Source organism: Ursus maritimus, unplaced genomic scaffold, assembly GCF_017311325.1.
Source record: "Ursus maritimus isolate PB19 unplaced genomic scaffold, ASM1731132v1 scaffold_14, whole genome shotgun sequence".
Classification (NCBI taxonomy): domain Eukaryota; kingdom Metazoa; phylum Chordata; class Mammalia; order Carnivora; family Ursidae; genus Ursus; species Ursus maritimus.
In genome coordinates this window covers 37,132,330-37,155,585 of record NW_024423786.1, presented here as the reverse complement: position 1 = coordinate 37,155,585, position 23,256 = coordinate 37,132,330, and the positions used below count along the sequence as shown (strand labels likewise).

At 52.1% G+C, this 23,256-nt stretch overlaps 1 protein-coding gene and 2 long non-coding RNA genes across 7 annotated transcripts; 2 read left to right on the top strand and 1 right to left on the bottom strand.

The window, feature by feature from the left end:
* The first annotated feature begins 4,714 nt into the window (after positions 1-4,714).
* LOC103674765 lies at positions 4,715-8,019 on the top strand. 2 transcript variants are annotated; one of them, XR_571705.2, is made up of 3 exons: positions 4,715-5,467; positions 6,466-6,590; positions 7,540-8,019. It is a non-coding gene; the product is annotated as an uncharacterized LOC103674765 (long non-coding RNA). The 2 variants fall into 2 exon arrangements; XR_571706.2 differs by having other exon boundaries at positions 7,335-8,019.
* On the bottom strand, positions 5,969-8,101 carry LOC103674766. The gene is made up of 2 exons (XR_571707.1): positions 8,013-8,101; positions 5,969-6,069 (listed from the first exon to the last, which is right to left on the bottom strand). It is a non-coding gene; the product is annotated as an uncharacterized LOC103674766 (long non-coding RNA).
* Positions 8,102-12,645: 4,544 nt separating this feature from the next.
* GLYCTK (glycerate kinase) lies at positions 12,646-17,978 on the top strand. 4 transcript variants are annotated; one of them, XM_008703699.2, is made up of 5 exons: positions 12,646-12,696; positions 14,808-15,222; positions 15,446-15,597; positions 16,216-16,391; positions 16,732-17,978. In XM_008703699.2, exons 2-5 carry the CDS (start codon positions 14,825-14,827, stop codon positions 17,596-17,598), a joined length of 1,593 nt encoding a protein of 530 aa, XP_008701921.2. In that variant the 5' UTR covers positions 12,646-12,696; positions 14,808-14,824; the 3' UTR covers positions 17,599-17,978. The 4 variants fall into 4 exon arrangements, with proteins under 4 accessions (XP_008701921.2, XP_008701920.2, XP_008701918.2 ...); XM_008703698.2 differs by having other exon boundaries at positions 12,646-12,767; XM_008703696.2 differs by lacking the exon at positions 12,646-12,696 and adding an exon at positions 14,161-14,376.
* The last annotated feature ends 5,278 nt before the right edge of the window (positions 17,979-23,256 follow it).

Sequence of the window (23,256 nt, the reverse complement as noted above, 5' to 3'; positions counted from 1 at the left end):
GCAAACCAATAGGAGCACCTGGCTGGTTCAGTCAGAAGAGCATAAGGCTCTTGATCTCAGGTTTGTGAGTTCAAGCCCCACGTAGAGATTAGTTAAATAAACTTAAAAAAAATTATCTAAGAAATTTTTTTTCTTTAACAAGGACAAAAGCTAAACTCTAATTTTGTATCAATGTACTTTTGATATTGAAACTCATTTTATTTTTATTTATTTTTTTCTAAAAGATTTTTAGTTTGGGGATGCCTGGGTGGCTCAGTTGGTTAAGTGTCTGCCTTCAGCTCAGGTCATGATCCCAGAGTCCTGGGATCGAGTCTCGCATCAGGCTCCCTGCTCAGTGGTTCTCCTGCTTCTCCCTCTGCCTGCCCTCCCCTGCTTGTGCTTTCTGTATCTCTCTCTCTGTGACAAATAAATAAATAAAATATTTTTTAAAAAATTTTAATTTTCATGCTGATAACTTTAAAGACATGTCTACTTTGATTAGACCAAGTTAATTTTTTTAAAGATTTATATTTATTCATTTGAGTGTGAGAGAGAGAGTGTGCTGGGAGAGGGAGCCTGATGCAGGGCTTGATCCCAGGACTCCGGATCATGACCTGAGCCAAAGGCAGACACTTAACCAACTGAGCCACCCAGGCGCCCTTTATTAGATCACCTTTAAATTAGCTTTAGTACCAAATATCCCAGATCACATAAACTTGAAAAACATTTGGGTTTCTAGATTTCTGAGTTTTTAGAATGCCCCAATCTTTATAAGCGCTTGCCTTCAAACCAACTAAATAGAACTCTTTTACAAATTAATTTTGGCAAGACCATCCGGAAGTGGACAAAATATCTCACATTTGGAGCAAATCTGCCTGTTATCAGAGGTGCCGTCTTAAAGAGCCCTTTCAGCAGCTTGTATTTTAAAAGACCTACCCCCCTGCTTGCTTTTTTCCCTTTATCTCAGGCAGTTGTGGGCTATGTCATTTCAAAGACAGAAGATTTATAACTTTAAGGGGCTGAAAAAGAATTAAGTGTTTTTTTCTAAGTATAGGACAATTTTGTTCCAGTATCTTGATTTTTATAATATCCATAAACAGGGGCACCTGGCTGGCTCAGTCCATAGAGCATGTGACTCTTGATCTCAGGGTGGGTTTAAGCCCCACACTGGGCGAGGCGCCTACTTAAAAAAAGAAAAAAAAGTATAATATCCATAAACATTTTTAGAGAAATAGGTGAGGTTTATAAAGCAAGGTTGGCTGTGACTTGTTTCTCAGATTGAATATCTGGTTTTATAGATATTTGTAAGACAAAGATGTTTTTAATTCCGCAAAGAACTGGATTACAGCCTGAATATCAAGGGATTGGTCCAACTTCTAACTAAATTTGTTTCTTTGTATCACGGAGATTTTTAACTAAAATGGGAATCAAAAGATTTATGCCTTTGTTCAGTCTGCATAAAGCATTTTAACAAAAGCCTTCTTTCTGAGTACTGAGTACAACAGTTGAGCCTAGGCTTTTATTCGTCTCTGAATATTGCCTTTTTGCAGATCATTTGTAGGAGGGCCTAGGAGAAATTTTGGTCACCTGTTTCTTCTGTGAAGGGGGGTTTCTTGAGGGGGCAGAGTGGGCCTGTCTAATAACCGTAGTATAATCTTGGGTAAGAAGAACTCCCCTTAGCAGCTAGTCAAGGTTCTCTGTGAGTGGGGTTGGGAATAGCAATTAATCTTTCTAATTCCTCTCTATATTTGGTAGGATCTTTTGAAAGTGGAGGATAAAGGGCTTTATAATTTAAAAGATCTGCTGCTGTTCAAGGGATATGAATTCTTTGAACCAGGGGACGCAGGGGGTCGGGGGGTGGTGTCCAATACATCTGTGAAGGTTATTGCGTAGAAATGCCTGAAGCTGGCAGACCTGGTTCCAGCAAAGTGAGCCGTGCTGCCTGTCCCAGGTGCTTCTGCTACATTCACTTCCTGGCTTTCGGCATTTACAAGAAGAGCCTATGTATGTTGAACCCAGAGATTAGTCTGGAATGCTCTCTGCAAATCTTTTAGGCAAAGGGAAGTTAAGATAGGCGAGGTAGGACTGGATTTTAAGAAAGGAAATCTACCCTAGTTGTGGTCATTTATTTGCCTTAAGTCTAATTTTTTTAAAAAGATTTTATTTATTTATTTATTTATTTATTTATTTGAAAAAGAGAGAGAGAGAGAGGGAACATGAGCAGGGGGAGGGGGAGAAGCAGACTCTTCTGCTGAGCAGGGAGACTAATGTGGGGCTCAATCTCAGGACCCTGGGATCGTAACCTGAGCCAAAAGCAGTCACTTACCCCACTGAGCCACTCAGGCGCCCCAAGTTTAATATTTTCTTGTCAGGGGAATCCTAATGCTAGCCATTATTCTTTTTTTTTTTTTTTAAGATTTTATTTATTTATTCGACAGAGACAGCCAGCGAGAGAGGGAACACAAGCAGGGGGAGTGGGAAAGGAAGAAGCAGGCTCCTAGCGGAGGAGCCTGATGTGGGGCTGGATCCCATCACGCCGGGATCACGCCCTGAGCCGAAGGCAGACGCTTAACCGCTGTGCCACCCAGGCGCCCCGCTAGCCATTATTCTAATAAGACAACTGAGAGTTCTTTTTTAAAAAAAGATTTTATTTATTTATTTGAAAGATTGAGCAAGTGAGAGAGAGAGCATGAGCAGAGAGAGGCAGACTCCCCGCTGATCAACGCCGGGACTCGGGATCAAGACCTGAGCTGAAGGCAGACGCTTAACCAATTCAGTCACTGAGGGGCCGCCCTGCCCCCCACCTTTTTCAAAGACAGAGTTCTTTTTTTTTTTTTTTAAGTAGGTTCCATACCTAGCATGGAGCCCAACATGGGGCTCGAACTCATGATCCTGAGATCAAGATCTGAGCTGAGATCAAGAGTTGGAAGCTTAACTGACTAAGCCACCCAGGCACCTCAAGAGTTCTCTTTGTAAAGGATTCTTTTTTCAAATATAGCCAATTTAAAGGATTTATCGTCTCACCATTGAAGAATAGGATCCATTAATAGCGACTCAAACCAATAAGCCTTTTAATGGCTTAACCAAAGATGCAAGAGGCGTCCAGAGAGGGCATAGATGATGCAGTCTCCATGATCCAAAAGTTCACTCCCAAAATTAGCGTAAGAACAAGACCTTCACTGCACAGGAGGTAAAGATGTCTCCCATCTCCCTTGAAATTGTGAGATGCCTCTAAGCACAGACCCGCTAAACTGTGACACTGGGCAGGTGCTACTGGAATGGGATTTTTCCAGCACAAGCAATGAAGGTTGGAAAACAAAGGCCCCTTATGGACTGGGACCTTTTATGACAAATTCTGCTGCAAGCTGACACGGCCAGACAGAGAGGGAGACTTGTAACTGCGGGTCTGTTGCGCTGGTCGCCAAAGTGCGTCCTGGTAAGTATACCCTCCCGAAGGCAGAGACCAGAGTGAATGTTCTCACTGGTCACAAAGCCAAGCTCTTAGGACACAGAAGAAAACAAAAGGGAAAACCTCATCCTGTCCTTACGCAGACGATCCACAGCAAAGTTTGTCTCCGAGGATGCCCGTGTCGGAGGCCGGCTCGAACAGGAGGCTTATCGGGCCTATGTCTGTGTTCTGCCCAGAAATGGTAATTCCTTTTTATGACAAACAACACAAAAGACACAGAGAAAGGAAAACGAAGAGCATCTCCAGGAGAAAAAGGATCAATAACCAAAGACTGCTCTATCAAATTTTTACCAAGAGTTGCTAAGCCCAAGGATTTTGTTCCACAATATCTTCTCCTGCTAATCTGAATTTAGAGAAAGAAAAAAAGATTCTCCCCCCTGTAGCTCCATTGGACTCCACACAGAGAGATTCCAGGAGGCTGACGTGGTACGAAATCTTCCCTTCGGCCAGTTGTATGTCAGATGTCCCAGGATCTCTCAGCCGCTGCAGGATCTGGAGCGAGTGATGTCCCGTGAGTTCAAGTACCCTGCCCACTATGCCAATAGAAGGGAAGGAAAAATTCTTCTCTACTCGCAAGCTCTTCCGGCTGGACTAGCAATTAAGCTGACATGAGACAGATTAACAGGAGAAAAGACCCAAAGTTTCATTACATGTGCGTGGAGGCCTAGTGACGGAATTGAGACCTCAAGAAGTAACCAAGGTGAGCAGTTTTTATACTTTTTACACAAAGAGAATAAATCTGTGAGGAATCGACAGACCACAGAAAACTTCACTTTGGGAGCTTCAATTAGTAATACATTTTAAACAGAATTTGGGCTGGGGTCATAAATTAGTAACAAGTAACAAGAGCTGTTTATATAGCCTTCTTGGTGCAGGGAGGGCCCCTTTCACTTGGGAGATTTATTTCCTGCTTTCGGGGGGGACAGAGGAGGGTCTGAGTGTCCTTCCTGCGTAGGTTGTCTCTTCAGTAACTTTTATTTAAAATAAGCACTATGTCAAAGTGGCACATTTTGGACAGCCTGCCCTTGGCCCCTACAGGGAGTCAGACAACTGAGAGTTTTTGTTTTTTAGTTTTTTTTTTTCTTTAAGAATTTATTTATTTATTTGACAGAGATAGAGACAGCCAGCGAGAGAGGGAACACAAGCAGGGGGAGTGGGAGAGGAAGAAGCAGGCTCCTAGCGGAGGAGCCTGATGTGGGGCTCGATCCCATAACGCCGGGATCACGCCCTGAGCCGAAGGCAGACGCTTACCCGCTGTGCCACCCAGGCACCCCTGTTTTTTAGTTTTTATTTGTTCACTTAAGGTAATCTCTACACCCCATGTGGGGCTCAAACTCACCGTCGCAGGAACAGGAGGCTCAGGCTCTTCCCGACTGAGCCAGCCAGGTGCTCGGGCATTTGAGGTTTCTATGCCGTCTGGAGCTAAGGAGTAAAGGGGAGGAGGCTGGGGCTTCAAGGGGGAGGAAGACAATTCACAAGAAGATGATAAAAGCAAACGGTTGGTAAACAAATGTTTGCCATGCCCTGCAGGTAAGTCTTTCTTATGTAAACGGTAATCTCGGGTAACAGCTAGAGAGCTGTTACCCGCCGCCTATCGGAATTTTTGAGGCTCTTCAGGGAGAGGTTAGACACTTCTCCTTAGTCGGCTGGGTCTTCCTTGCCTTTGGCTCAAAACAATCTACATGTCCAAGTGGCACGATTTGGGGGTGGTGTTTTCTACTCTCCCTCAACTTCTGAAAACCAGCCCTCACAATACCTAGAGTTGGGTGACTCTTCTCTGGGAAGGGTGCGTGTATGTGTGCGTGCGTGCGTGTGTGCGTGCGTGTGAGCACAGTCGCCACAGAGGAAGAGCAGGATGTTGGGACACAATTGCAACCCACGGTGACTCTGTATAGCACGTTTCGGCTGTCACACTCCGTTCGCAGAGAACTACTTCGTACCTGACAAATTGCTGATTGGCTGAATGAATGCTTCGTCTCGCTGACCACCAAGAGGAAACAATGAGGGCCATGAGTGGAGGTAACATTTTACGTCATATGGCAGTTGTAAACCTCTTCTGTGGCATTAAAGGCACCTCAGCAGTGGTTTCATTGAAACATGTTTTCTACCGGTTTTTTGTTTTTTCCTTCTGTTGATCAAATTAATATATACTGAAAAGCATTTTGAACGATTAGAACATTTGATTCCCCCCCACCCCGGCCAAGGAATCCCGGGCTGATTTCATATAATTCGTGTGGCTTGTACCCTGCCTGAATTACGAGCAGTGTTCAGCTCCCCAAGGGATCAGCCTGTGGCCACCTCAAAGTGTGCCCCTCAACTATTGAGGGAGCCCAGCCGAGGGTTTCTAGGTCTCCTGCTTAAAGAGCTCTCCTGGGCCAAGTGGCCAGGACGTGCTTGTACTAGCAGGGGGGCTCCGACGCTCTCAGGACAGCCTCAGCACTGCTCAGGAAGCGCAAGTCGCNTCTGTCCCCCCCCCCCCCCAGTGTGGAGCGCTGGCACTCCTAACATGTGGCCACTTACTGGAATTCTTCAGAGAGGTCCTGAGCTTCAGGACCAGGGGCATCTGAAAGGAGGGCATCTTCCCCCGATAGCACGACCGACTACATAATTTTCAGGGCCCACTACAAAATACAAATATGGGCCCCTTCTCAAAAAATTAAGAAATGCAAGACAGCAACAGTAGAATATTCAACAATATTCAGTATTTAAGTGCGGAATCTTTCAATGACTTTGGTTCCCTGTGTGAATTGCACAGGCCACACTCCCACAAAGCTGGCCCGGCCACAACTTAGAGGCTTTTTTTTTTTACATACACTTTATTTTAATCTTATTTTTTAAAGAAGGCACCACGCCCAGCATGGAGCCCCCAAGCCCAGCGCAGGGCCTGAACTCCTGACCCCTGAGATCAAGACCTGAGCTGAGATCAAGAGTCGGATGCTTAGCCAACTGAGCCATCCAGGTGTTCCCTGCTTGCACTTTAAACACTTGTTTATTTAATGCTCTTAACCCCATTTTAGTGATGGAGACGGAGGTTCTGAGAGGTTAAGTAACTTTCCCAGAGTCACACAACCAAGAAGCCTAGAGGCTGGATTCACACTCTGCTTCTGACTGGACCGTTCCAGCTCTGTTTCTAGGGCAAAGGGTAGGTAATCATTCACATTTTAAAAAGTCCATTGTTGGTAAACAATGCCTTTTTGTTCTGGAAGGAAGGGATGGGTTCTTCCCAGATAAGCCTAGACTGCCTAGAGCCCCAGGGCCTCTGCCTCTAAACCTATGGAACTGTTTCAAGAGGCTTAAAAACCCTTTCTGATCATTCAACCTACTGTGGATTTTAGCAGCCCCTCATCGCTCACAGCTGAGCTGCTTCCGGGTATATTGTTTGGATCCCCCACCCCACCTTCCAAGAAAAATAGCTGTGAGGGGTTCCACAGCCTTCACTAACTCCAGCTCCTCCCCTCCCTGCCTCCTGACCCTGTCCCTCCCACCGAGTGGCCCTTCACTACCCCATCCTCACATCGGAGCTGGGCATCTCCCAGAGCACCCACCTGGGGCCTGCCCTTGGAGAAGTGTCCAGCACTGCAGAGACAAGGGCAGGGGTGGAGGGTAGAAGGGGAGGCTCCTGAGAGCTCACTGCAGAGCTGGCCCTGGAAACCCTGAAAAGGGCGCTCTTCTACCCCTCAGTGCCAACTCGGTGAGGCATTAGGGGCTGAATGCTAAGGAAAGGGCCTAGGATGTCAAGGACAAGTGGAAGGGAGGCCAGAGACACCAGGTGTGCCTCTCTGAGGAGTGCCTCCCTGCCTCTAGTTTGGAGTTGAGGACAGAGCCTCTGACTTATCTCAGGTTTTGCATACATAAATTTTAAAAAATCACTGCTTTATTTTCACAGTGGATTTTAAGGAGGCAGAACATTTTACAGGCTCTCTTATGGATGCAGTGTAATAATTCACAACACTTTCCAGATCGAATCCCCAAACTGAGTGCCTCTGACTGGAGAAAAGACTGAATGGGTTCCTATTCACTATTTTTGGTTCTACATCAATCTTACATTTCTTGCTGGTCCTGAGTTCTTGCTATCATTTATCTTTGTCCAGTCACAATTAAAATGCAGTAAAGGAGGAAGACTCCAGAAACCACATGAACTGATGGAATAAAAATCTGCCCTGCTGCAGAAACCCACGACTGATGCAAAGAATTTCTCTTCACGGCAGTGGCTCTCTGCTTTGCGCTCCTGCCTTGTGGTATGGACTAGTGCGCAAGACTCTCCCGAATTTGTGAAGGCACAGCGAGATGTTCTGCAGCTCGTGGTGCGTCTAGCAAGATGAGTGCTGGTGAGAACCAACATTTTCCAAATGATATGATCTCAAGAGCGAATCAAGATTCTAAGATGCAGGTCCTGATTTCTGAATCCAAGTTGCGACAGGATAAAGTGTGCATATCAACCAGCAGATTAATCAGGTTATGGTGCAGTAACACAAACCCCCACATCTTAGTGGCTTTGTCCCCCCCCATACCCACACATCTTAGTGGCTTTAAACATCAAAGGTTTATCTTCCACTTTAAATACCTGCCCTTTGTAGGTTGGCAGGATGGCTCTTCCCATCAGTCAGTCACTCAGGTATTAGGATGTCAAAGAAGCCACGATCTTGAATGTTGTCAGTTGCCAAGTCCAAGGGAAAAATACTCAGGAAGGCCTCGCTTGGGCAGTTAACTGCCCAGAAATTAATCATACCACTTCTACTTGCTACTCATTGGCCAGAACTAGTCGAATGACCTTTCTCAACCACAAGGGGGCCAGGAAGTCCTGGAGGGGGAGAGAACTGGACTTCGGCGGTAAACAGCGCTAGTAACGACCACGGTGGTTTGAGGTTGGAGGACAGCAGGGTGAATGTCGATAGAGGAGCAGATAATTTAGGGGGATGGCTGCTGGCTCTGCTGGATGGACAGCATGCACTAACGCTCCAGACCCCCTCAGGCATCTGAAACCTCAAATGGCTGTAGTCATGTGCAATCAGCTTCTTCGACAAGCAGGACTTACTTATAGCAAAGTTCCAAGTCAGAACACCCAAGACTGAGCACTGTTCTCCCGAATTTGCACCGTTCACTACCGCAGCGACCCTCCTGAGCTTGTGTGTAGGGGTGGGAGGGTGATTTCAGAGTTATCGGGACCAAGTACTTTATCCATGTTGAACTCCTGAGATTCAGCACTGTTAGTGGAGATGGGTGCCACCTCCCCCTGGTCACTGATGACCTCACATCACCCAGGAATGACCTCCTCCTTTCCTCTAAATGGTAACATTTAAATTAAAGTTTAATCTGAATGAACAAATTCAGTAAACCCTCCCTCAATAGGGTATGGGTAATGTATCCCAGTACATTGCCTTCTTTCCTTCGGCTTGCTTGAAGAAGAAGAAGAAGAAGAAGAAGAAGAAGAAGAAGAAGGAGGAGGAGGAGGAGGAGGAGGAGGAGGAGGAGGAGGGAGTGGGGAAGGCTTATATTTTACTTAAATGGTCTTTTAAAAAATTTTTTTTAAAAGTAAGCTCTACACCCAGTGTGGGGCTTGAACTCACAACCCGAGATCAAAAGTCATAAGCTCTACCAACTGAGCCAGCGAGGCACCCCTTAAATGGTCTTTTCAATAGTTTTTTTAAAACATAAAATAGCATTGCAAAAAGTAACATGTATGTAAGCCTTAGTAACATTAGAATACCATTTTAAATGTCTGTTTAGAAGTACTATAACTTATTTGTGTAAGTACTCTTATCAATGGGTTTTTTTATTGCTTTATACTCCTAACAACTCTGGGCTGAATATCTCATGTCCATTTGAAGAGGATCAGAATATGCCACCCCAAAATATGGCACTTTGGCATAAAGTTTATTTTGAGTTGAAGGCATTCGAGAATAGATGCAGAAAAGGCTCCCTGTCCTCCTCCTTCCTACCTAAGAGCAGGACATAAATTTCTCATGAGAAAGGAGTCCTGCCTGTACCAGGAGATAGAGAGCCAACGCCAAGATGAATCTGTACAAACAAATCTTACTATAGCGATCCTTATCTTCCATTAGTTTCCCCCATATATTTACTTTCCCACAATTTACTGCCCTGAGAAGTTCGAACTCCTTTTGTCTTGTGACATCTCTCAAATGTATTGCTCTTTGTTAAAAATGGTATATAAGCTCTCAGGCCTAATGGCTTCTTTGAGGTTTTTACTTCATTTCTGTGTGGTCCCCCATATACATATGAAATAAACATTTTTTTCCCTGTTAATCTGTCTTCGGTCAGTTTAGTTTGTCCCAAGGCCTCAGCCACTGAACCTAAGAGAATAGAGGAAAAATGTTTCTTCCTCCCCTACATCATTTTTTTAAAAAGATCTATTTATTTTTAGAGAGAGAGAGAGAGCGTGCTCCTTACACGGAGCTTGTTCTCACAACCCATGAGATCATGACCTGAGCCGAAGCCAAGAGTCAGATGCTCAACTGACTGAGCCACCCCTACATCATCTTTGTCTACGCATCCAGTTATTTCCTTGGACTGAAGTTGCCTATCACATTTTTGACATTGATACTTATTGCCCAAGTGCACTTAAAAAGACTATAGACAGGGGTGCCTGGGTGGCTCAGTCAGTTAAGCATCTGGCTTCCCCTCTGGTCATGATCTCAGGGTCCTGGGATGGAGCTCCGCAGCATCGGGCTCCACGCTCAGCAGGGAGTCTGCTATCTGCCCCTCACTCTGCTCATGCTCTCTCTCTCTCTCAAATAAATAAAGAAATAAAATCTTAGAAAAAATAAAATAGCTAACATTATAAAAAAAGATGACAGACATATTCATGCCTACTCTCAAGGTATGTGTATGCAGTCTCATGAGCCTAATTGTTTTCTTAGACTTAAATCCCACTGCTTCATGAAGGCGGCAGCTCCCTCCTCCTCCTCCTCCCCTTCTTCTTCTTCTTCCTCTTCCTCTTCCTCCTCTTCTTCTTCTTCTTCTTCTTCTTCTTCTTCTTCTTCTTCTTCTTCTTTTTAAGATTTTATTTATTTATTTGACAGAGAGAGAGACAGGCAGTGAGAGAGAGAACACAAGCAGGGGGAGTGGGAGAGGAAGAAGCAGGCTCCCAGAGGAGAGGCCTGATGTGGGGCTGGATCCCAGAACACCGGGATCACGCCCTGAGCCGAAGGCAGACGCTTAACGGCTGAGCCACGCAGGTGCCCCAAAGGCTTCTACTTCTATCACCACCATCCTTTCCTTTTGTGAAATTCTTTCCACCTTGGGTCTGCAGCACTTTGCAGCTGAGTACTTCACTGTTCTCTAGTTAATTCATTAAAAAAAAAAAAAAAAGAAGAAGGAAAGAAAGTTGGGGGAAAAAAGAAAAAAAAATAGCAGTCCCAGCTTTTATTAGTGCCTGCTCCCATGCAAGGCAGTAGAGATGCAAATATGAATTAGACCAAGTCATCACCTTCCAAGAACTCACAGTCCAGTGGGCATCAAAACCTGGATGTGAAATACATCTTGTGAGTAGCTGTGGGGTGGAATGGGGGATTTCAAAAATGGGTATAATCCTGCTTACAGTCTGACCAAACAGCACTGGCAGAGTAAATGGTGTCTGTTCATGAGTGTCTGGCAGTAAATAATGAAAGAGGTCCTCAAATACACATTCCTTCCAGCAGTGTGGGACTGTCATTACAAAAGCAGAGTAAAATTCCCAACTAAAAGTACCACTTCTTATTCATCCCAGTAGCTGTCGCATTTGACCCACATAGGTCAGGAAATGTCTGTTGAATGGTGGAGGAGTGAATAAATTCACGATGGATAAAGACTTCTTACTATAAGCAGGGAAAAACAGAAATTTTTAGTATTTACAATCTCCCCACATCTAAAGAGAGTAGATTCTCCTGAAGGTGCCTTTATTTTGATGATGGAGTGGAGAAGTTTGGGAGAGAGTGATAGGGAATAAAAAGTCCTCTATTATAGGGACGCCTGGGTGGCACAGCAGTTAAGCATCTGCCTTCGGCTCAGGGCGTGATCCCGGCATTATGGGATCGAGCCCCACGTCAGGCTCCTCCTCTATGAGCCTGCTTCTTCCTCTTCCACTCCCCCTGCTTGAGTTCCCTCTCTCGCTGGCTGTCTCTATCTCTTAAAATAAAAAAAAAAAAAAAAAAAAGTCCTCTATTATAAAGGGAAAGAAAACCCCAGGCAAACAACTAGGAAGGAGGTAGGAGGAGTTCATGAGAGCAGAGCACCATATGGAGAGATGTGGCAATTGCAAAAGGCAGGGGGGATATGTTTTAAGAGTTTTAGAAAGTCTGCTGTGTGATTTGTGATGTAACTCCCGTCCCTCTCTCCCCAAGAAAACATCAGTTAAAAAAAGTGCACTCTTGTGTCTTTAGAGTCTGGTCAGGACTTGTCTTTTTAATGGGGGAAGGTATCAAGTTGGGCTCAAGGGTGGACACAGGCTGAGAGCGGAGACAGTAAGGGAGGCCCAGGGTCATTCGTTGTTTACACACACACTTTGTGTGTTCAAGGATCACGGAATAGATCTTTCTTTCTTTTTTTTTCTTTTTTAAGATTTTATTTATTTATTCGACAGAGTTAGAGACAGCCAGTGAGAGAGGGAACACAAGCAGGGGGAGTGGGAGAGGAAGAAGCAGGCTCACAGCGGAGGAGCCTGATGTGGGGCTCGATCCCATAACGCCGGGATCACGCCCTGAGCCGAAGGCAGACGCTTAACCGCTGTGCCACCTAGGCGCCCCGGAATAGATCTTTCTGACTCGGAGCTGTTACTAGGTTGGCCGAGGCGGAGAGGGGTGAACACAAAGTTGTTATGGGATTATAGCGGTGGGGAAGAGCCAGGATGATTTAATCTGGCTCCAGAAGGGGTGGGTTGTGGGGAAGTAGTAATTCTCCGCCCGCTTGCTCAGTCCAGTGCCGGGCACCTAACAGGCGCAAGGAACGTATGTGCCGATTGATGGGAACCTAGGGATAAAGGAGGGGACAGTTACGGCAATCCGTGAGTCAGGGATTGCTGTCCCCATTGCGGAGATGAGGGCCGAAGGTGATTCCATCCAAGCACCCCAGAAGTCAGGGGGGAGCCAATCCCTCAGTCCCCACTCCTGCTACCCCCGCACTCCTTCCCGCCGCAGCTCGCGCGGGTACCCCAACCCCACCCCTTCCACCCCACACTTCCGGATTCCGCTCCGCCCACCCGCGAGTACTTCCGGCCTCCGGCACCGGAAGCCGCGGCACGGAGTCGTGGAGCCGTAAGTCCTCGGCGCGAAGGCCCACGGGAGTAGTCTTTGGGCGGGCCAGTGGCGGGTCCAGGTGGCAGCGGGTACTTATTTCTTGGGTCACCACTGGACATCACGCGGCAGGCACTTCCCTCGCAAAGGCTTAGGGCTGACGTTACTTCCGGGGCATGTGCAGGCAGGAGAAGGCCGGAAGTGGCTCCAGTCCCACTTGGTGGCGGGGCGGAGTCAAGGAGGGTCTTCTTGGTGTTTCCGTGTTTCGTTCTGGAGCACCTGGGAGTTTAGGAGGGTGTCCTGGGTAAAGAGTGGCTGGTTAGCAAATAAAAATACAGGACGTCCAGTTAAATTTGAATTTCAGATAAGCAACAATTATTTAGGGTAGGTATGTCTCAAATATTGTATGGAACATACTTCTATTTTAAAAAATTACTCGTTTATCTGAAGTTAAAATTTAACTGGACGTCCTGTATTTTAACTGGCAAACTTAGCCTTGAAGACTCCCCCCATTCTCATCTGCCAACCTCCCTGGGCCCCGGTATACCTTGGCAAGGCTAGGATCCTCTAGGCTTGTGCCTGTCTGGGAAACAGGTACAAAGTTCACCCAGGCTCTCAAGGTGTTGCTAGATTCTAAGTCGCTTTTGGTTTCTAGCCCAGTGGGCCAGTCTCAGGGGCTTCCTGGCAAAAGCTGAGCCCATTTTCCAAGTCCCCATGGCAGTGCCCTCTGTTCCCTTTCAGGGCTGGAGTCGGGCAGCATTGGTCTTATGGGAAAGCTGAGAACCATGCTGGCTAAGTGGCTGAGGGCTCCACGTTGTTAGTTTTTTTGAGTGTGGGATGAAGTGTTTGGGGTTCAGGCTTTCTATGTTAATAGTGGGCAGCTTCAGAGAGGCCAAGGATGTCAAGGGGAGAGCATTAGTCTTACTTTCATCCCACCTCTCATTTTGCACTTGAGGCCCAGTGGAAGAAAAGGAGCTGTCTCTGTGGTGGAGCTGGAGCCTGATTCCCAGACTCCTTCCCCTGCTCTATCCATGCTTGCTGCTGCAATCAGCCGGCAGCATTTATGGTGGGCATTGTTAAAGTAGATGCCTTTTTTAGAGGTGATCTCTTTGGGGCTTCCTTGTCCCTGAACTCCTTTACAGCCTCCTGACCTTCACCCCAAGGCTTCTTGAGCCTTTACCTTGCCCAGTGGGGAAAATGACTATTTGGCCTCAGCTGTGGGAGTCTGGCCTCCTGCTCTAGACACTCGGCTCTCACTCCTGTGGGTGGTGTGACCCAAGACTTGTTATGTCAGAGGGAAAGGCATGTTCTTGGCAGGGCTGGGTCTGGCCAGCCAAGTAGGTGGAAGGGTGCCCTTTTCTGTCCTGCAGCTTGGGCCCCACAATACATGGTGTCAGTGTGGTGTCTAGGGACTTCCCTAAGTTTCCAGCATGAGCCAGTCTTTGCTGCTACTTCTCATTTGAACCTGAAACTTTTGCTGGACTGGGCTTGAGTGCTGGGATTCCTCAGGTGGTGTGTCCTGAGGATGTGCTCTGAGCCTGCCTGTCAGTGCTCCTGTGAGCCTGCAGCCTCCCCACACAGACCTAGCCTTCCCAGGCTCCCGAGCCTAGATCCACGAGCTAATGACACAGAGCGGGCTGCAGATCATCAGGCTCGGGGTCGGTTGGTGGGACAGCCAGCAGCCTCTTGGGAACAGAAGAGGTAAAGAGGCAAGGAGGGAGTGCCAGAAAGGGGTGTTGCCCCTGGATGAACCTCAGAAGTGCAGGGGGTGGGAAAGGGGTGGGGCAGGAGCCCACTGATAGGAATTGCTCCCTCTGTGAATAATTAACCCTTGGCCAAAGTGGGTGGCCTAGGGGGAGGGCTCAGCTAACAGGACCTTTGGACCCAGGGGCCGAGCATCCAGAGGGCCCGAGGATAGCCTGCAGAAGAGGAGGACATGGTAGGTGGCAGGCTTGGGCTCTGAGAACTGGAGTGAGATCAGGCAGCTGAGGGCCTCAGAAAGTCTTGGACTGGCAGCTGGGCCACTGCAGCAGTCGCTGGTGGGGTCCAGCGGCCCCCAGCCCTCAGACAGGTGGCTGTGGGGGGTCCGTCTCTGGGCTTGCAGCAGCTCACTAGTGCTTTCTTCCCCCTAGGCAGCCATGGATGCCAGATGGTGCTGAGAGCAGTGGGCATGGCTGCGGTCTTGCAGTGTCTGCCCTGCATGGCCCGAGCCCCCTTGCGCCCGCTCTTCACGGGGGGCCCAGTGGTCCGGCTGGCCAGTGGCATGGCCCTGGCAGAGCAGGCGCAGCAGCTGTTCCAGAGCACTGTGGGTGCCGTGCTTCCAGGCCCCATGCTGCACCGGGCACTGTCCTTGGATCCCGGCAGCGGGCTGCTGAAGGTGCGGGACCGGAGCTTTCAGCTGCGGCAGAACCTCTACCTGGTGGGCTTTGGCAAGGCCGTGCTGGGCATGGCAGCGGCAGCCGAGGAGCTCCTGGGCCAGCATCTCGTGCAGGGTGTGATCAGCGTGCCCAAGGGGATTCGTGCTGCCATGGAGCATGCTGGCAAGCAGTAAGGAGCCTTGGGGGGGCTGCTGCCCACTGTCCCCTGGGTGGGGAAGCTAGGCCCAAACTCAACGCTGGCTCAGGCCTCCCTCCCTCACCAGCATCCCTTTTCTTCTGGGTCTGGACCGGCTCCGGGATGGGTGGCCTTCGTCACCTGTACCGCTGACAAATCAGGTGGGAGGAAAGGAACCCACCCCATCTCTTGCTGTCTGTTCTGTCTCTCTCTTCAGGGAGATGCTGCTGAAGCCACACAGCCGTGTCCAGGTGTTCGAGGGTGCAGAGGACAACCTGCCAGACCGTGATGCACTTCGGGCTGCACTGGCCATCCGGCAGCTGGCCGAAGGTCTCACAGCTGACGATCTGCTGCTTGTACTCATCTCAGGTGTGGGTGCCAGACTGGCTCAGGACAGTTTAGGGGGCAGTGGTGGTGGTTCCAAATATCAGGTCTGTGAGAGATGATCTGAGTCCCCAGGGTCACCGAGCAAGGGAGGCAGTAAGGAGCCTGGATGGCTCACCTCTGGGTTGCCCTGGGCAGGTTATCTGGCCTCCTCAGAGCTGTGGGGCCCTTCCCTGACTGACCTTGTTTGGTGACTATGGGAGGGCGCCTAGGGAGCTTGTAACTCAGGGTGTCTCAGGAATTAAATGTCCCTGCTGTTGCTGCTGTCTGTGCCCATGTGATCTGGGGCTAGAACCCAGGCCTCTCTAGCTCCCATGGAGCCCGTCCTTGGTCTTGCTGTCTCCTCCTGGTCTACCCCCTATTCCAAGCTCTTAAGGAATAGTTCTTCCAGTGCCTGCTGGAATCTGGGCTACTCCAAGGCAGGGCACAGCCTCAGGGTGTGGTGACTATATACACGTTCACTGTATGTCCACACGGGGGCACCCTAACCTCACCTTTCCAGCACCCCCTTCCCTAATGTGGGTACTACGTGCCTGCTTTCTTAAGTGGAGAGGTTCCTTTCAGTCTTATCCCCTCTGCCCAACTTCTTCACTGTCTCTGCAGGTGGGGGCTCAGCCTTGCTGCCCGCCCCTATTCCACCCGTGACACTGGAAGAAAAGCAGACACTCACCAAGCTGCTGGCGGCCCGCGGAGCCAACATCCAGGAGCTGAACACCATCCGGAAGGCCCTGTCCCAGCTCAAGGGTGGGGGGCTGGCTCAGGCCGCCTACCCTGCCCAGGTGTGTGGGTCCCTGCTACCCTAAGCAGCCCTGGGCTGGTGGAGCCAGACCCACATGTGCCAGGGAGACGAAAGCCTCTAACGGCATACAGATTGGCAGGGGCCCAGTGCGGGAGTCCACAGGGCTGGCTGGGCGGGGCCTCAGAGAGGATGGGGGTGGGGTGTCCAAATGGCCACATGTTCTGCAAATCCCTTGGAGAGGGGTTAGAAAAGGGTGAGAAAATGCACCGGGCAGTCTGATCCTGTGTGGATGCATGGCAGGGGATGGATGGCAGTTTGATCAATGGCTCTGGGCTGAGGAACTGGAGGGACTGAGCCTTGCCTCTGCGACCCCTCCCCAGGTGGTGAGCCTGATTCTGTCAGACGTGGTGGGGGACCCAGTGGAGGTGATCGCCAGCGGCCCCACCGTGGCCAGTGTCCATAACGTGCAAGATTGCCTACACATCCTCAATCGCTATGGCCTTCGCGCCGCCCTGCCGCGTTCCGTGAAGACTGTGCTGGCTCGGGCTGACTCTGACCCTCACAGGCCGCACACCTGTGGTCACGTGCTCAACGTGATCATTGGCTCCAACGTGCTGGCACTGGCTGAGGCCCAGCGGCAGGCTGAGGCGCTGGGATACCGGGCCGTGGTGCTGAGCGCAGCTATACAGGGCGATGTGAAGAGCGTGGCCCGGTTCTACGGGTTGCTTGCCCAAGTGGCTGGAGCCCACCTCACCCCGCCTGGGACTGGAGCCTCCCTGGAGGAAGAGGAGCGACTCCAGGAAGTGGCAGCTGAGCTTCAGCTCCCAGACCTGCAGCTCAAGGAGGCCCTGGAGGCCGTGGTGGGGGCTAGGGGCCCCGTCTGCCTGCTGGCTGGTGGCGAGCCCACCGTACAATTGCAGGGCTCAGGAAAGGGTGGCCGGAACCAGGAACTGGCTCTGCGTGTTGGAGCAGAGCTGGGACGATGGCCGCCAGGGCCTGTAGATGTGCTGTTTTTGAGTGGTGGCACCGATGGGCAGGATGGGCCCACAGAGGCAGCCGGGGCCTGGGTCATGCCTGAGCTTGCCAGCCAGGCTGCCGCTGAGGGCCTGGACGTGGCCAGCTTCCTGTCCCGCAATGACTCACATACCTTCTTCCGCTGCTTCCGCAGCGGGGCGCACCTGCTGCGCATGGGTCTGACTGGCACCAACGTCATGGATGCGCATCTCCTGTTCCTGCGGCCGCGGTGATGGCGTGGGTCGTGTTTGAGGAGTACAGAGGAGACCTACAGGGTGGCATCCTGGGGCAGACCAGGGTTGGTCCCCAAGGCCTCACCAGGCCTGAGGGCCCCTTCTCTCCCTGGCCCTGGCTGCTTGGTTGACCCTGACACCTCATACCCAGGGCCTCTGCTCTGTGTTCGTTCCCCCAGCTAGACTGGCAGATGGGGGCTCTCTCCTCTCCCTCCTTCCTGCCGTGACAGCAGCTAACCCTGAGGACTGGGATGGGCGCTTTGGCCTGTTTGCTGTTCCTGGTCTTCTCCCCCCACACTGGGCAGCCCCTCTGCCGAGCTCTTGAGTGTCTTTTCCGTGGGGTGAAGTGAGAAGGACTGCAAATAAAAAGAACTACGCTATAGGTTCTCCGTGTGTTTTCCCTTAGGGCAAGGACTCAGAGCTGCAGGGAAAGGGAGTGGGGTCAGGCTGCAGCCCCAGCTCTGGGACGCTACAGGGGTTCCCCATTCCCCTCTCTGCAGGGCACGCTCAGCGCTTGTTTCACTGAAACGGGCCAAGGAAGGTTGAGCCTGGCTCCTGACACACTCAGTGTGGGCAAGCAGAGACCCTTGGGAGGACAGGCCGAAGGACTACGGTCTGTGGGTCTTCGGGCCACCTGTCCAACTGCGACTCCCCTGTGGCATCCCTGTTGCAGTCTCCAGGCTCTGCTGCATACCTTGCTGGCTGCAAGCCCACTAGCCACGAAAGCTGTCCTCGCCTTCTGTATTTGCACCGCCCTTAGGGACAGATGACACTGTTGGTTGAGCTGCCCTTTGTGTATCCGCAGGCTATTCCCAGCCACACAGGATTCTGGACCTTGTTTCCTTGTGTCAGGCCCATTTTCTCAGGCTGAACATCCCAGTTTCTGAGCTGCTTCTTTGGGACAGGGCAGTTCCCGGTGGCAGCCTTGCAGTGGGGAGTCTCCAGCGCTGAGATGATGGGTCAGAGTACTGATGGGGTCTAGCAGCCACCTGCCCACCCCCCTGTTACAGTTGGCCAGGGAAGAGGTCAGTGGGGAAGAGAGCAATAGAGGAAAGGTTTCCTCAGCTAGGCTAGCAGCCTGTGCCGGGGGAAGGCAGGGCTGCCGTCCTACCTCTCTCTGGGCCCCCTTGCTCAGGATCCGAGCCCTCCGTTGGCCGCCCCCGCCGTACGCCACGGCTCCAATCCCTATATGAGTGAGCAGTAAAATCACATAGGAATAAAAAGCCATAGAGAACAGCGAGGCCTGGGGCTGCTCCTGCTGGCCCCCTCCTCTGCTCCAGCTGTCCCCTCCTCTCTCAGGGTGTGAGAGGCTCTGGGTCAGGGCTGGCACACCCTCCCCCTGGAAAGTCTCCCTTACCCACTTGGACTCTGGACAGCCCAGCCTGCAGAAGGTTCATGACCCGAGGACAAGGTGAGGCGAGTCACGTGAGCCAGGCTCTGGAGGTCAGGGAGGTTTAGGGAAGAGGGGAGTTTGCACCCCTGTGTGATGCAGGGCACGGCTTCCTTTCCTTCTGTGCCGGCATGGAGTTTCCGCTGACGGCAGGGTCATAGTCTAGGGGGTATGGTCCTTCCATGCCCCGCTGCTCCTCTGACAGCCTCCCTGTTTCAATCCTTGCCCTTGGGAGCATGAGCGTGAGCGCTGGGTGTCAAGTTCCAGGCAAGAGCAGGACAGAGGGGCAGGACCTGTGGCAGAGTACTTGTCGGCCCTGTCCACAGTGTGTGTGTGTGTGTGTGTGTGTGTGTGTGTGTGTGTGTGTGGTGGCATGTGAGCATACACATGGGTGGCCAGGGGTAGGGGACGTGCAGCTGCTTGTGTAGTGGGCCACTTGCATGACTGCTGAGGGGTTTGGGTGTGGATGAGGTCTTGCCAGAGGGTACCCCTGTACCCCCTTGGCCCTTGCCCTATGCCTGTGTTTGTGGGGGCTGGGAGGCCAGGGTCTGGATTGGGCCTAACCCATCAGCTTTGCTCATTTGGTATCCCCAAGATGAGAACAGATATATTTGGCCTCAATCTAGATGAAAATATGAGATAAACGCTGCATGGTGAGTGTTCGATAGGACTTATTATTTGCGCCATAAATTTCAATTATGGGTCATAATAAATGCTCCCATCCTGTGGCTCTTGGCTTCTGTCTTTCCTGGCTCAGGTTCCTCTTGCCCTGGCACCCACCTCATTTCCATTCCCTGAAGCTTTCCCTGGCCCATCTGGAGGCTTTTGTCATGCAGGGTGCCCAGCTCCACCTCACTGCTGCCACCTTTACAGGCCCTTCCGTTCTCTGTACTTGGCATGAACTAAGAAGAGCCGGGCAGTGGGCCTGGACAGCCCTTAGGTATCGGCTACTCCAAGTCCCTATTTTATAGCTGGAGAACTAGAGAGGGGAGGTGGCTTGTCTGGGGCTGCCCAGCCAGTCTGCCACAGAACCGGAAGGAGAGCCTGGCTGGGACCTGCTTGTCCCCCCTGTGGGACTCAGAGACCCTGGGCTCCAGAGAGAGCTCAGCCAGAGTTAGGGATCCACTCTTGCCTCCCTGCTGCCCCTCAAGGGCTTGGGAATGGTGACATGACCACGCTTGGCCTCTCTGGGAACCATAAAACAGATTTGCCGGTCCCTTTTCGGCTTAGATTTCACAGTTCCATTGCATGTATGATTTGGTAGAAAATCACGTGCAGTTGGGTGATGGGCTTCTGCACAGAGGTGTGTGTCTGCAGCTGTGTATGTGTGCATGGGGATGCGTGCGAGCATGTGTGTGTCCAGCCCACCCCGCAGCCAGCTCCTGAGCCGGCATCTGAGCCGTGCTCCACCCCGCCCCCAGGTGAGGACACGCAGTTTGGTGTGGTCAGCCTACTGGAGATACTGGGAAGCAAGTTGGACAAGGAGGCCGTAAGGGCTTCTTTACTGCAGGGATGGGGGATGCCAGGGTGACATGCCAGGAGGTAGAGGAGGGGCCACATGTGAGAGAGAGGTGCATCACTAGGCTGGGGGACCCCTCCCAGCTCTCCTCTGCTTGCCCCTCTGCAGCCTCACCCCAGCAGCCTTCGGCCAGTCCAGGCAACCCTTTAGGTGTCCACTTTGGAAACAAGGCTAGAAGCCCTGGCTCAGACAGCCCTCTCAGTGCCTTCGGGGTTTTCGTGTATCCGCAGGCTATTCCCAGGCTTCCCACCTGGGCAAGCAGCAGGTGCTTTGGTGAGCACAGGCACCCTGCCCTCAGGTGGGCTCTCACAAGGAGAGCAGCTAAAAGACCTGGAAGAGCCCTGCAGTGGGAGTCGGGCCCTAGATCTTGGCCTTGCCACCTTCCTTTCTCCAGGTCTTGCTTTACTCTTCTGTCTAATGGGGACAAAATCCTGTCCTGCTCACCCCTCTGGGGAGGGGTCAGCAGTATATGGATCTCAGTAGGAAATCTCTGTGGAAGTGGGGGTGCTCCGGGAGGGAGGCAAAGAAGGGAGAGGTACTGGCCTCTTCCAAGGAGGAGCTCACGGAGTCTCCATGCAGGGAGGCCCCCTTCTTCCAGGCAGGGCCTGGGTTAGAGCCAGTAAGGCCTTGGTGCTCACTGACTGAGGCCCACTGGCACGGACTAGCACTTGCAAGGGGTGGTCTTCGAGTTTTAAATGGCTGCTGCTGTGCACAGTGCCCCGAGAGGTCACAGAACCAATGTGGAGGGGTGGTGTCAGCTAGAGTTAGGGTAAGCTGACCCACCCTGGGAGAGAGCCACCTCCTGTCTCAGGAAAAAAAAAGACAGGCAGCCTGATACCTCTGGATCTGGATCATGTGTGAGGGACACGATGAGGCCCAGACTGGGGTGGGGGAGAGCTGGCTTGACTGCAGGCTAGGAATCCCTAGCAGAGTGAGAGACTCTGGGGTGTGCTAGGAGAGAAGAGGGACTGTGTAGGGCTGGGGGGATACTGACACACCACCCAGGGTGTAGCCAATGGCTTAGGCAGGCTGCTGCATGAGAGCGGGGTCACGGAGCTGTGCTGAGCTGAGGCCAGGCCAAGAGGGCTGGCCTTTTTCCCTGAGACACGGATGTCTGGGGGTCAACCACTCCCGGGGAGTCACTGGGGCCAGTCCTGAGGCTTATCTTTTCCCACTTGCTCAGGCTGCCCTTGGGCCTGGATGGGTTGGGCTGTGGCAACCCCCCCCCCCCGGGGCCTTTAGATGTGATGCCCGGAGCTCTCTTTCCACCTCTCTGTACAAGTCGGTCCATCTGGGGTTGTTGCCTGCTTGGTTGAGGACGCTGTTAGGGAAGAGGGTGAGGGAAGTTGGGCCCCAGAAACAAGTGCCCCATCTGACCAGTCCTAGGGCGACAAATGCCCCCGACAGCTCTGCCTTATGGGTCACTACCTGCTATGACCTTGTACACGGATGGCTGCCTGGGGGTTCACAGAGCTCTAGGACCTGGCCCTGCCCTGGCCAGATTGCCAGAGGCTATACCCCCGAGATGCACCCCACTGGGGAGCTCCCCCCTGGGCTCTCCATTCTCCCAACCTTTCCTGCCCCTCCTCTGGCAGCCGGGAGAGCCACCCTGCTTGCTTCTCTAGAAAAGTGTGAGCAGTGCGCTCTGTCCCCAGGCAGCCCTACCTCTCCGCCCCCAGCTTCAGCTGAGAAGGGGGCGGGGCCCTGGCACTGGCTTCTGCCCCTTCCATCCACTCCCACCCACCTGCCCAGCTTCGGGGTCTCTGGATCTCCTGGTAGCCTTGGATCATCTCTAATAACTGCACTTGTAGCCCTCAGAACCCCAGGGCTCTGTCTCCACCTGTTCTCTTCCTCCCCTGTCCCCCCCCCCCACTTTCTTCCCTGTCCAGCTCGGGAAGCCGACCAAGGGAGCAACTGGGCTCTGGCCTGAATCCCTACTGCTCGCTACTGTGGGTAAAGCTGTCCTGGGGATCCTATTTTGTGGGAGCTGGTCAGAGACCCCTAGCGAAGGGAGAAGTGCCCCTCCCCACATGTGGCTCTGTGGGTCCCGTGGTCAGGAGCTGGGGGCAAAAACAGCCAGCCTGTGGCGGGAGGTGGTGGTGGTGGGGGGAGGCAGTTCTCTCCTTCTCTGCCCGCACCCTCCCCACCTGGGCAGTGGGAGCAGCCCAGCACATCCCTGACCAGCAACCCAAACCCCAGCAGGGACAGGCACTTAGGGGTCATAGCCCTGTGGACAGCGCCACTGCTGCCACCCGGCAACCTCGCAGCCACAGCCCTGCCAGAGGCAGGGTTCAGAGCCCTGGACTCCAGGACTGGGCATACACTCAAACCTTCAGGTGTGGCTATTCCGGGCAGCCCAGCCCCCGCCCACCCAGTTAGGCTCCCCCCCACCCCAGGGTCCCCGTCAGCCCAAGACCACCCGCAGAAGCCAAGCACCAGGCAGCTTTGCCCCCCGGCGGCCAACTGGCTGCCCCTCTGCCCTCGGCTCCTGCTGACCGCCGGGGCATCGGGCACTGTGACTGCTGTGCCTGCTGCCCCAGGCCAGGAGGCGCCGCGCCGGACTGCCCCCTGTCCCCACCTGCCCGCCCCCCAGGGCTCCAGCGGCCGCGCCCGCAGGCGTCCCGGCTCCCCGCTCACCTCGGTGGCGCTGTCTCCGCACCAGAGGCACTGCAGTGTGGGAACTGTCCCGAGGAGCCAGTTCTCCGCTGAAACAAAGAGGTGGGGGAGAGAGAGGGGGGCAGCGGGAGAG